The sequence below is a fragment of the Hippoglossus stenolepis genome, chromosome 5, assembly GCF_022539355.2.
Source record: "Hippoglossus stenolepis isolate QCI-W04-F060 chromosome 5, HSTE1.2, whole genome shotgun sequence".
Lineage (NCBI taxonomy): Eukaryota > Metazoa > Chordata > Actinopteri > Pleuronectiformes > Pleuronectidae > Hippoglossus > Hippoglossus stenolepis.
This window is the reverse complement of record NC_061487.1, coordinates 14,711,857-14,724,359: the sequence shown is the minus strand read 5'-3', so window position 1 is coordinate 14,724,359 and position 12,503 is coordinate 14,711,857. Positions and strand designations below refer to the sequence as shown.

Here is a 12,503-nt window from a genome sequence, read left to right as displayed (position 1 = left end):
TTTAAATCTGGTCACTACAGCACATGATCCAGTAACTACAGCACCTTAGACATCCCCCACGCTCACTCTAATGTCTGCAGAGCTGTGTTCAGCTGTTATGCACCGTTTAAATAAAACGGAGACTGGAGACTACAGTCTAACATTCCCCTTGGTGGATTTTAAGTCTTCGTTATCTGATGTTTTACAAGATTCATGTTTTAATTAAGTCCTTGTTGTGTTGCTTTTATTTTCTGATTGTGAATCTTTCCTGTTCTCATGTTTCTCTTGAAAAAGAGAGAAAAAATCTCAATGACTCTGCCCAGATTAACCAAAAATCTAATAAAGAAATAGCAATAAAATTAAAAAATATAGTTGTAGCTATGCAGACTGGTTTGACTGCAGGCTTACGAAAGTACTTTCCTGTGTGAGAATGGAAATAACCGAAGCCAACCTCCCCCGAGTGGCAACACTTTCTTAGAAACATGAAGTGATACCACGCTGGCATATTTCACTGCACTTCTGTAAAACCATTTCACTTACAGCAGAACTGTGCTGAAAATTACATCCTCCTCACCAACAATAAATCCTATTATTCATTTGGGAACTAAGCCTCGCTTGAAGTGTTCCCAGTCAGCCCACCCTATAATTGCTCTACCTGTGATATATACCAGGTAGGGGTTCTTTGATGGTGGATTGACTGGCTTTAGATCTTATAGTTGAGACTTAACAATGGGGTTTTTTCATGTCCTTTGCCGACACAGTTGGGTCTTTTCCCTGTGTCTTACCCTTTGAATTGTGCCTTTTATGCTGTAACAAAGTGGTGCTGAACACGACGCTTAACGTAAAGGTGAAAGAGCTTGAGTGCAACACGATTGCAGGTTCTCTACATTGATGGTAACTGCGACCAGGCTGCGCACGGGAAACACACAAAAAAAAAGGCAATTTGCATCAAACAAATATAACCACATTTATTTTGAAAGTATAAAATTTCACACTATAAAGGCCACTTTTCAGGGTAAATCGACAACCTTTCTGTAAGATTTACACAGAGAAACACCTTGTTGCTCTCTGCTGGTCTAGCATACTGCCCAGTTCTGTGGCAAAATAATTATAAATCGCTCTACTCCACCACAGAAAGTAGTTGGCAAGATCTGAATAACTTAATCGATACAGGAAAATGGCAGGAGCGTGAGAATTCCTGATTTGTACATCCCACAGAGGAGCAGGTATTCTGAACGGTTAAGTCTCTCTCGGTTAAGTCTCTCTCTCTTTATCAAACCAGCTTACAGGCACAGCTTGACATTACAGGCACTGTTTGCCTTCGACTGGGAAACTCAAAAAACGAAATCTGCAGTTGACATTCTTTACAATGGCACCAGTCAGGCCACAATAGCGTCCCCATGGAGAGAGCATCCTCTGTTTGTACAAGCGGGACGGCTCGTACGGCAAACCTCGCTGTCAGGGGCTGACGGGCTCACTGCTGCGGATAACTAGCGTTCACATTCCTACTCAATAACCATGACGTGGTGCCCACTGAGGTAGAACAGTTGTACCAAAAGACTTATTTATAAAGTATACAAATGAGTAACAGTCACATCAATAAACTTAAAAGTGGAGTGGGTGGTGGGTGGGTGGGATTACATCACATTTCACCCATGTTTTCAGCACAACAATATGTAGACCACTGACATGTCTGGATATCTGAAATACTCCCTTCAAGCACCATCTACTCCTGCAGCTCTTTCCCTTTCTGACATAATGGCGTTTTCACAGATAGTCAAGCTGTATTATTGCATCTACAAGCCAGTGGGAACAATTCACTCGTGAAATCACAAGCTTCGGTGATCCCGCCATGGTGAAATCTATCCTTCCCACTCTAACACACGCTATTCAAGAGTGCAAACGGGGGGGGGGAAAAAACAAAAAAAACAAAGAGAAGTCAACCAAAGGGAACTAAAGCAGACACTTGTCATGTCACAGTGGGCACATTCCCATACAGAGAGCACAACGTGTTTGTCGACACTCCTTCCACATTAAAGAGGAAAATGTGACGTCCCTTTTGAAGGCTACCGTTTTTCCCCTGAAGGCTGGAATGGGCTAAGCAAGCTGACTGGCTCCAGGCAAGGTGGGCAAGGCAAGGCCGGGCTGTGCAGTGCTAACAGCTGGACACCCAGCCCTCTGTGTGGACTAGGACCAGCTGCTGTCCATCAAACCCCGTGTCTCCCTGCGGGTGATGATGCTTTCTGTCGATTTAAGGAGCCTCTCTAGGCAGGGCGCGTTGATTTTGCCAGGCGGAAGGCCCCGCGGCACAGAGTCTGTCTTAGTGTGGGCGTCTGTGCTGGAGGACACAGCATTAACCTGGGTAAGGTCTCTGTCTCTGGGGGGCAGCAGGTGCCTGGGGCCAGCCTGGGCCTGCTCTGCTGTGGGGGAGCAGATGGGTGACGTGTGGAGCCACTTCAGGTTATTGGCGGAGTAGGCTCCACCAGGAGTGAGGTCGGTGACTCTCAGGGCTTTGGCACCGACTGGGGGATCGCTCACGGGGACTGGGCTCTCGGCTGCAGTGGCGTTCACTGGCGACAGCTGTGGGGAAAGAAGAAAACATGATTTAGTTTAATTCATTTACTAATTTATAAGCCAGGATCAATGGCCCCTGAGTAACAACAAAACTCTACATTTGTCAGAGCAATACAACAATCTGATGTTCCCCACTGATATTTAAGGCACGCCCAAAAAAAGTATTTCTAAAAAAAGCCACTGGAATTTAAATTTTTCCAGCAGTGGTCCCTCCCCAGTTCTCCAGTCTGACCCAGAAATGATTTGATGAACAGGCTGACACCAACACACCAGCACCGCTCCTCATAGGGACTGTCTTGGAATAACTGATTGATTGGCCACTTGGGGGCAGTGTGACAAGCTGCTAATACAACACTGATAGATCATCAACTCTTCAGTTTGTTAGAAAACACTTGTTGGCAAACACTTGCCGATTTACAATTGAAGTAGACACAAAGCGACATTGGCGTTCGTCTGGAGCTGTGAACAACATATTAGCAAAACTAATATTCACGATTATTTTAGCTCCTTTTTTGGTCTCCAACAAATCACCAAAAATCTCTGTCTCTGGCATTTGTGGCTACATATTAAAATCTGTTAACCCTTGTCTGGTGTTTGGAGCCTGGACAGGGAGCATACTGTGGATTAATCGAATATGTATTGTGGCTGAAAACATCCCCTTGATAAAATCGTAAAGATGTCGGCTGTAAAATGTGAAAAATGAGCTAAAAGAAATAAAAATGCTGTGTAGAGCAATGAACTGGAGATTTGGATGATAACTCCCTGGGCATTGGTCATTATAAGAGATAATTTTCACGTTATAAATAGTCCTATGTTTATAGAAAATATTAATTATATCAAATTTAAAGTTACAGCTTTTGTATTATGAACCTATTATAAACATCGTCTCTGTGTTGACTGGAACTAAATCAGTACCTGTTTAATGAAGGGCGTGTCAGGATTAGCCATATAAATCCTCACTGCTAAAAAATGCGGAGGAATGTTCCAGAGCATTCTGACCTTTCTTATTCCCATAGGAACACTCCTTCAAAAACTACCTGTTCTCCTCAACCATTGTTCTTAGCGAACCTGAGACTGCAGTAATACCTCAGTAAAAATAGCCTTTAATCCTCCCTGTCCCAGACCTGTGATTAAATAACAATTGATATTTTAGTCCCTCCTTCACTGCACTGTCAGCATGTGTTCTTGGCAGCAGACCATGTCACAGCAAAGAACTGTTACACAACAGTTCTGCTCCTCGCTCCCCCAACACACACACACACACACACACACACACACACACACACACACACACACACACACACACACACACACACACACACACACACACACACACACACACACACACACACACACACACACACACACACACACACACACACACACACACACAACTTTACCTTCAGTTTCTTGGTAGGAGCGGCTTTCTCCGTCTGCGTGACAGCAAGTTGGTCTTGGAGTTTTACGTTAGGGAACCAGCTCTTCAGCATTTCCTCCATTTTAAGAATGATATTAATGTATTTCTCTCTGAAAAATGAAACGGAAAGAGAGGAGGAGAGAAAGAAACCAGAGAAACATTTGGTCAAGCAGTGAATCCGAGTAATCAACCAAAACAATTCTCTTCTCTGAAATCTCATTTCTCCAACACGCTCACACAGGAAATATGCAATCCTCAAAAGCCCATGAACACTTGCACACATTTAGCAAAGGCTTTGCCGCATGAGTGTGTGTGTGCTGGGAGGGGAGGAGGGGAATGATTGTCTTAAGTACATTTCTCACATGTTTTGAGCGCACACGTGGCATGATGCATAATAGTTCTGCTCGCTTCTAAATATAAACACTAAAGCCACAACGGTCTCCAGCAGTGTCACTGAGAAAACAAACTCCCCGCGCTGACGCAGGTCTCGTCGGAGGTGGGCACAGAGCTGCGTCCCATTTACCAGTTAAACCCAGATGGTGGGTAGGGATTAGCCTGTGTCATATGATCAGGACCTTCATGCTATACTCCATTCAGGGCATGTTAAATTCATGTGAAAGATTATCCGCCACGGCGACTGCTAAAAAAGTCACTTTGATCCTATCTGCCATTGTGTTGCGGCGGGGGCTGCCAGCTGGCAACACAGAGAAGGCACGGGGAGCGATGCAGCGAGGGAGGGAGGGAGGGGTCCACCTTCCAGCCTCTGCCCCTGCTGTCTGCAGGGGATGCTGCCACACCCACTCTTTGTCTCCCATATGAGGGCAGCAGCTGGTGGGTGAGGACTCCAATTAGTTTGTGCCACACTCAGCAGCACTTTATTATACGTCAGTGCACCTTGATGCAGAGGCTCACGGCCAGTTTCGGCCCAGCAGGACACACTTTGCTTTCCCTTCACTCTGCTTCCCCTACAGAAATCGGCCAGGGTGCTTTACATTGAGGGCTAAATGGTCCCAGACGCGGTTATTTCATTTACAGACTGTCAGCTTTATATTGTATGGACATTATTGTCTTGTGCCATTGTTCCAATTTATATAATTTGGTTACTCTGTCGATCAAGAATCTTGCTAGACACGTTTTTTGATTGGTGATTATCACTCGTTCCAGCTTTAAGAATGTGAAGGATTCCTGCTTTTATATCATTATAAATTGGACAAAACATTTTGAGCGTGTCACAGTGAGCTCTGAAAAAATTATGATGGGTATTTTGTTGAGATTGTTAGGATGGTTTTTGCTTTTGTGTTTTTCCCGAATGCAATATCAAGTACTCAACATTCATTTTATTCTTTTATATGTATCTTTATATGGATTTTACATATCGTCATGAAAACTTTTTATCAGAAAATATTCTTATTGATAATATGATATTGATTTAATTACACAATTTCTGATGGTAAAGCACCTAAAAAAGGTTGCAATTTACTAATGTATCATGTAAAACAGATTTACAATATCAAACCCTTTGATAAATGATCACGTTACAGAGACTAAAACACTTTCTCCTCACAGGGGTGATATACTCCATTATGCTGTCTGGCCAGTGGAGAGCTAATCAAGCAGACACAAGTGTGCTGCTCCCACAGTGGAGCCTGTTACATTTTTAACAAGATGGCCAGCTATAGTGAAACCCAGCCATCCTAGCAGTAAATTCATCCTGAACGTGTGGGGGTAGCGACTCCTCGCAGGGCAACCTGCTGTGAACCACGAGCCACAGACATTCTGGAGACCAATTTCACCTACGGATAACAAGGGCCATTTCTAGCTGTTATAATTAAGTGCAATATGGTGGTTGAATGTAGTTGTTGCTTTAGAGCAGCTCAGAAGCGAAAAATAGGCTTTTTAATTCAGCCAACATAAAATTTGTGTAAAAACAAGACTAGGTAAAGCACTGATACATCTCAAAATGCATCTGCTTATATATACACATGTATATATATGCAAATATAGGGCTGGATTAATGTCGCATTATTCTTTCTTTTAATTTGTAAAGACTCATTTTGCTCCTGAGCGAAGGTTGTGGTTTTATACTCTTCATTATGAAAAGAGAAAAACACTTTACAACTTTTTACAAATCTGACATCAATGATAAACATGTTGCGATAATTATTACCCATTTATGTTTGGTTTTTATCTGTGTTTGTTTGTTAGCAGGATCACACAGAAACTACTGGACGGATCACCACGAAACCTAGTGAAAGGATACAGGATGTGTCAGCGGATCCACATCAGGGGGCAGATCCAGGAATCTTTTTACTACTCATTTAACATTAAGTTGTTGTTTCGTTTGTTTCTCAGAGAATACTTTATGGATGTTGAAAAAAAAAAATCAGGCATGATTAGGGGACGGATATTTATTCAATTTGGTCTTTTCATAAAGGGACTGTTAGACCTCGGTGGAGGTATGTGCTCTACTGAGAGCTATTCTATTTTATACTGTTTATATATGTAGGAAATATATCGAACAATAACATGACAGAGCCCATTGTTGCACGCAGACCAGTATGTGGGTCGTGCTGAGGACACTTACCCCATGCAGGGGTTCTGCAGAACACCCATGATCCTCTGAATCCTGTCCATCGCCACACTCTCCTGGAAACTGCTGAGTCCTGGAAAAGAAGAAAGTTGTACCATGAGCCGCATGAAACGTGCTGACAGCAGGGCCGACTCTGCGGAGCAGATGGGTTGTGTGAACTGTGTGTAAAGGGAACAGACTCCCTGCCTCTGTGGCCAGGAAGTGTTGGGTCACACAAGGTTTTGGTTTGACAAAGATCCCAAACTAAGCAGTTTCACAGCCTGTCTGAACATGGAGCTGTCTTCCAGAGGACTGCGTTGCACCTATCGGACAACTCACAAATAGCAGCTGTTTTTCTGGAGACGGTTGTACAGAGTGTTCTCCCTCTCACTGCCAATTTACAAGCAACTCTGAAATGAGACATTTCTCATTTCCAACTGGTGAAATTTTTTTTTATGCGGTGGAGTTCTTTATAGAGAACACGCTCCATTACAGAAGTTGGACGAGCGTACAAGTGAGCAAATACTTGTGGTTAGTATGGCACACTGTCTATCAGGTCTATTGTTTTTCTCCGAGCCACAAGAAGGACAGTGAACCAAGAGAGACAGGCTGAGGAACAGAGGTCATTGTTAAACAGTGTGAATCTACTGAGAAAACAGAAGAAAAGATAAGAAATGACAGACTTACGTTCTCTGTATCTCCCTGAACGAAGGCCATTCAAGATTAATGACAGTGGGTGAATGTAGCATTGTAGCTCCATGCACTGAAAAGGAAAACAGATAATTTTTAAGTGATATCGCTGCCAAAATGTGATGAAAAAACATTTAAAATCCTGATATCATTGATTCAAAGTGCTCAACGTGACTTAAATAACTCTAAATTCCTTCTGCTATTCAGTTTATTGAATGTTTGATTCATGACTCAGGGACTCGAGCTCTTCCGAAGAATAACTGCATGTCTAATTATGCCTAAAGACTGGAAATGACATGCATGAAATGTTCAGTGAAACCAGCAGGGGAGTCAATCTAGGTGACAGGGCCCGCTCTAGTTTTGCCGACACCGTCGACCACCTTTTGTGGGAAGAGGACACTCATCATGGGGGCCTCACCTTACTGCTGAAAATTCGGTCTCTCTCCGACATGTTGGAAATGAGCTGCCGTTCCTCGCACTCCTCTTCCGCGGAGCTGCGAGGTCTCTTCAGTGCTTGTTGGGCATTTCTGCCGTTCGCTTTTTCACCTTGGTGTGTTTTACACAGTCCAATGGCGATGTCGTATGTCTCTGTGCGGCCGGGGGAAGATCCCCGGCTGGAGGCCTCCCTGACCTCGCTCCAGTCACTCTCTTCCCCCTTCATCTCGCTGCTTTGGCGGCAGCTGGCGTCAGACGGACCCAGGTGTGTCGGGCTGCTTGGGGACGGAGGAGCCTCTGTCTGGCTGAGCTCTCTGGAACAGTCAAACTCTCGTTCGCTCTCATTGTCCTCGGTGTCACTAGCCAGCCAGTCAATGGAGGTGTCCGAATCTGTAGCAGACATCCTTGGCTGCAGGCTCTAACTAGCACTGACCATCACTGACCTGACAGAGAGAGGAAACCAGCGTTACTTTGATGCAACAACAGAAAGTAGTGAAAAGCAGCAGGCAGCACAGAAGTGAAGATGAGAAACTTTAGTAGCTTAAATCTAATCAGCAGCCATCAGGAAATGTATGTGAAATATTGAAATGTGCAGGTTTGTGTGGATGAAAAAATCCTCCTGCACGTCCAACCCAGCAGACATGAACAGAGGAAGAGACGCAGCCGGGCGGTCGGAGCAGATGGTGGCTCTGAGAGCAAAGTTGTTGAAACCACAATGATCTGTCTGTTTTGCAGAAGCAACACCTGAGCCAGTAAACACACACGGGCTGCAATCAAAAGCAAATGCCAAACATCCGAAGGCCTCCGGCGTCTTTATTGTCACTGTAAATCTCCACGCCGCGACGCCACACACAGGAGCACATCTCAACATTTTATATATCAGCGGCCAGCTGTTCCCATCGCACTCATTCATAAACACTGTAAGGTTGTTTATTCAGAAAGAGGGGGCAGGGGTCTGATACCATGACGACCAGCGCTTCAGACTGCAGGCCTTCCATCAACACAAGTGACACTTGTGGGGGGGGGGGATTTTAGAAAAAGAGAAAGTGGCACTGTGTGTTCCCAACATGAAGATGGTGCCTGGTGGAGTAAAACTCCTCAGACTAAATGCTCTTCTTCACAGATGCTCAATGGGGATCTGTCCATCTCTCCAGCACTGACTGCTAGATAATGGAAGGGAGATCAGCGTTGTCAGCACACAGATTACTTCTGGTGGCTGTATAGTGAACGCCTGGTATGTCATTTGGTTTGCTGTGAAATTTGAGGGCAGGAGACTTTAATTGCTCCCTGGCTCTTTGTCTCAAGACGACGGCCACCTTCTGATCTTACTGTTGCTGAGGAGGGTGGAGTGGGGGTTTACTGATTTTACAAGTTCTAACGTTACACAAACACAGAAGACACAAAGGGGGAACATTTAGACGCGTCCGATTGCTGGTTGTCATATGGTCTCTGGGTAACTGTGACCACGCACGGCTCAGCAGTTTTACCGAAAACAAAACAAAAAGGTCCAAAGACGAGGCCAAGGGAACAGATAGGCCGATCAATTTAAATACATTTATCTGAATATGAAGATTTCTAAAACGTACAGAGGCAGAGTTTCAAGAAACTAATATGCACTTCAAGGAGTATACACTTGAAAAGATTAAAAGAAGCAGCAAGTAACACACAGGTTAATCAGAAGAAATAGTTTAATCTCATTAAAAGCAGTGGATGAGCAAAGTATTTATGGTCAAACTTTTGTGGCACATGTATCTACGCCACACTAATCCGATCTATAATAAGAAGTTGATCTCAGTCAAAAGTGATGCTTCTCTACAAGAAGAGAAATCAATGCAATATCAGTGAGAACCCAACATTCTCTTCCTAGATTAAAATCAAATTGTATTCGGGATATTCAATTCATCCTAAAATATAGTCGTTTTTATCACTGATTTGACTCTAATAACATCATACACCACATAGGCCTAAACAACTTCCAATATCCCCTGATATACATTCAAATTCACACATTTATATTTATATACAAGACATAATTGATTAGAAAAACCCTACCCTTATTATCTCTCTGTTTCCATCTACCTGTGTAGGTGGGGCAGCTGGATAGAGATGCCCACCACTCAACACGTACACTGATTATTTATTAAAAAATGGACACAAACACGAATTATATGAAATAGAAATTCAGCATCCAGGGGTTCAGCATCTGTCCTCGCCGGGTAGTAGTACAATGTTCGGATCAATCCGCCTGACCGCAGCTTTCACATCAGTAACAGGCACAAAAGACTTCCTCATCAGTCATAGTAAATTTGGCAGCGCACACAGTGAAGGTTACATAAAACTACACTCACACACACACATGTGATTATCTCCATCACGACAGACCTGAAATATCACATCATTATTAATATCATCATTCCAGCCGCCACGAATTAAGCGCGGGCGTCATCGAGTCAAATTCCTCTGGATGATTTTTTTAAAAAATAAAAAAATAAACAAACGTGATTTCACCTCCGCACGCGCGCGTAATCGATGCAGTTGATCCGGATGCTCCGGGGTGATCGTGAGGATGCGAGGCGGCCGGAGGTGGTGCAGCCTACCTTTCCCCTCAGGATGGAGCGGCTGGTTCCTTTGTTCGGCGGTAAATCCTGCAGGACGCGTCGGCCTCTCCGAGCAGCTGATGTGCGGGACGTGCGGCGTGTGAGTGAGCGAGCGCAGGAGCCAGGACACAGCCAGCGGAGCGCGCCCGTGTTGCTTCTCCCAGCGCAACGTGTCTGGGAGGGCGGGAGCGCGGCGCGCCGCCTCCCCCATTGGCTCCGCGGTCGACCCCCGCCGACCAATCCGCGTCCCCCCCGAGCACGGCCGCGCAGCGATAGGCGGGGGCCGTTTACATATGCAAATGTCATGGAAATGACACAAACACGTGGACACGCGGATCGGTTTCATTTCAACGAGCCACGGGCGGAAAGTCAACCCGGGGCTGGGTTCGGTCACTGTGCAGGTATTCTTCATCGTCATATCACCCACACCATGGGGATGAAGATGAAGATGATGGCTGACTTGTGGCATGTCAGTAATCTGAGCGGCCTGCTCCTCACGCACAGTCAGCAAATTCAGGAACAACTGAGATGGCCCGTGCACGAGTTTGTTCCAGGACACTTGAGCAGACTATATTTAAATAAATAATCTCCGCTCATCTGTTGGACAATCATTTGATTACGGTTATAATGCAGATTAGATCTCACTCAAATAAAAATAGCAATACTACACTATAGAAACAAACATCAAACAAGAAAATGTACTTTGATGTCAAAAGTATAAGTATTTATTATATATAGACAGACCCCTGTCAGTGTTATTACTGGATCCTAATTTTGACTCTTCAATATGAGCGGTAAATCAAACATTTTGTGTTTGAATTGTAGTAACTACAGCTTTGGGGAAATGCAAAGTACAATGTTTCCCTCTGACATGTACAGGAGCTGAAATATAAAGAAGCATACAATTTAATAAATACAAGTAAAGTACTCTCAAAAGTATACTTTACTACAATAATTTGTAGATTTTCTTCATCCTTACATTTCAAATGAAAAGTAAGTTACAATGTTTTCCTCTGAAATGTAAAGGAAGTACCTCAAAATGATACCATAGTATAATTACACAGTGGATTGAAGTATACTTATACTATACTACTTAGTAATTATTCTTCAGTGCCTATACATGAAAAATGAAAAGTGGGCTACAATCTTTCCTCTGAAATGTAAAAGAGCAGAAATACGATGAAGCATATAATGGAAATATTCAAGTTACGTACACCTACCGGAAAATTATACTTAACTACCACAACCACCTGAATAAATGTACAGGGGAAATTCACATGTATGAGTCATGAGAGGTCTCTGACTGGTGAGGAATGAGGAAGAATTGCATCATGTTGTTGATCTTTAAAAGCTGCCGCCTATCGATCCTTTTACAAGCTTTACTTTCTGTAACTGGTGATGCAGTCGACATGCAGTGTGTGTTCGGGCTGCATCTCTTTTTTTTCCTTTTTTTTTGGGGACACAGTGGCGGTAAAGGCGTGACTCACAGGACCTCTGTTTGACTGCCTGAGAGGGAGGGATTAGGAGCACTCAGTCAGACGAGGATCCTGAGCCTGGAGCCAGTGAGTCACGAACCCTCTCGCAGCAAACAAGGTCACGTGTGCTCGGGAGACACCCACCAGACTCCTCACCTCGTCCCCCGTCCCCCACGATTGAGGATGGGGTCAAAACCGAATTTGAGACAATGCATTTTGCAGAGTGAACAGGTCACATGGGCAAATCCAAAGGCGTGTGTGTCGTTGTTGACAGAGGCAGAGAGGCTGCCCAGACTCTTTTTAACAACTGGGTGCAAATCTGTCAGACATAAAATGCATGAGGACGTCTTGGAGCGTCTTCTGAGCTTTCTGTAAAGAGCCTGTGCCATGGTAATTAGATTCTAAGAGCATTTTATGGTTAAGTGATCATAGGGGAGCGTATGTGGCTACGTTTGTTTTATGTGCAGCTGTCAGAATGAGGAGCAGCAGGACAAGGGCACCCACAGCCCAGTGTCCTGACTGCGGTGTCTCGCTTTTAATCACATCCTGCACCCTCAGACACCAGAGCACCCATGAAGCCGGTCGAGGTGGCACGCCTGGCACTAATGTTGAACTTTAATTGTCCAGTGTGGCCGCTCCACTCTTTTAAACATCCAGCCGGCCCAGTCTCCGGTTGTTCTGCTCCCCAGGCCCAGGTCCTTCGGTGACCCCAGACGTTGTGACGGCCGAGAGCTTCCTACAGCTTCCCAGCAAACGCTCATTTCCCT

At 44.5% G+C, this 12,503-nt stretch overlaps 1 protein-coding gene across 2 annotated transcripts; it reads right to left on the bottom strand.

The window, feature by feature from the left end:
- Positions 1-921: 921 nt before the first annotated feature.
- On the bottom strand, positions 922-10,419 carry LOC118109846 (circadian-associated transcriptional repressor). 2 transcript variants are annotated; one of them, XM_035157270.2, is made up of 6 exons: positions 10,173-10,419; positions 7,648-8,107; positions 7,227-7,302; positions 6,555-6,633; positions 3,954-4,080; positions 922-2,559 (listed from the first exon to the last, which is right to left on the bottom strand). In XM_035157270.2, exons 2-6 carry the CDS (start codon positions 8,065-8,067, stop codon positions 2,167-2,169), a joined length of 1,095 nt encoding a protein of 364 aa, XP_035013161.1. In that variant the 5' UTR covers positions 8,068-8,107; positions 10,173-10,419; the 3' UTR covers positions 922-2,166. The 2 variants fall into 2 exon arrangements, with proteins under 2 accessions (XP_035013161.1, XP_035013162.1); XM_035157271.2 differs by having other exon boundaries at positions 10,262-10,417.
- Positions 10,420-12,503: the final 2,084 nt, after the last annotated feature.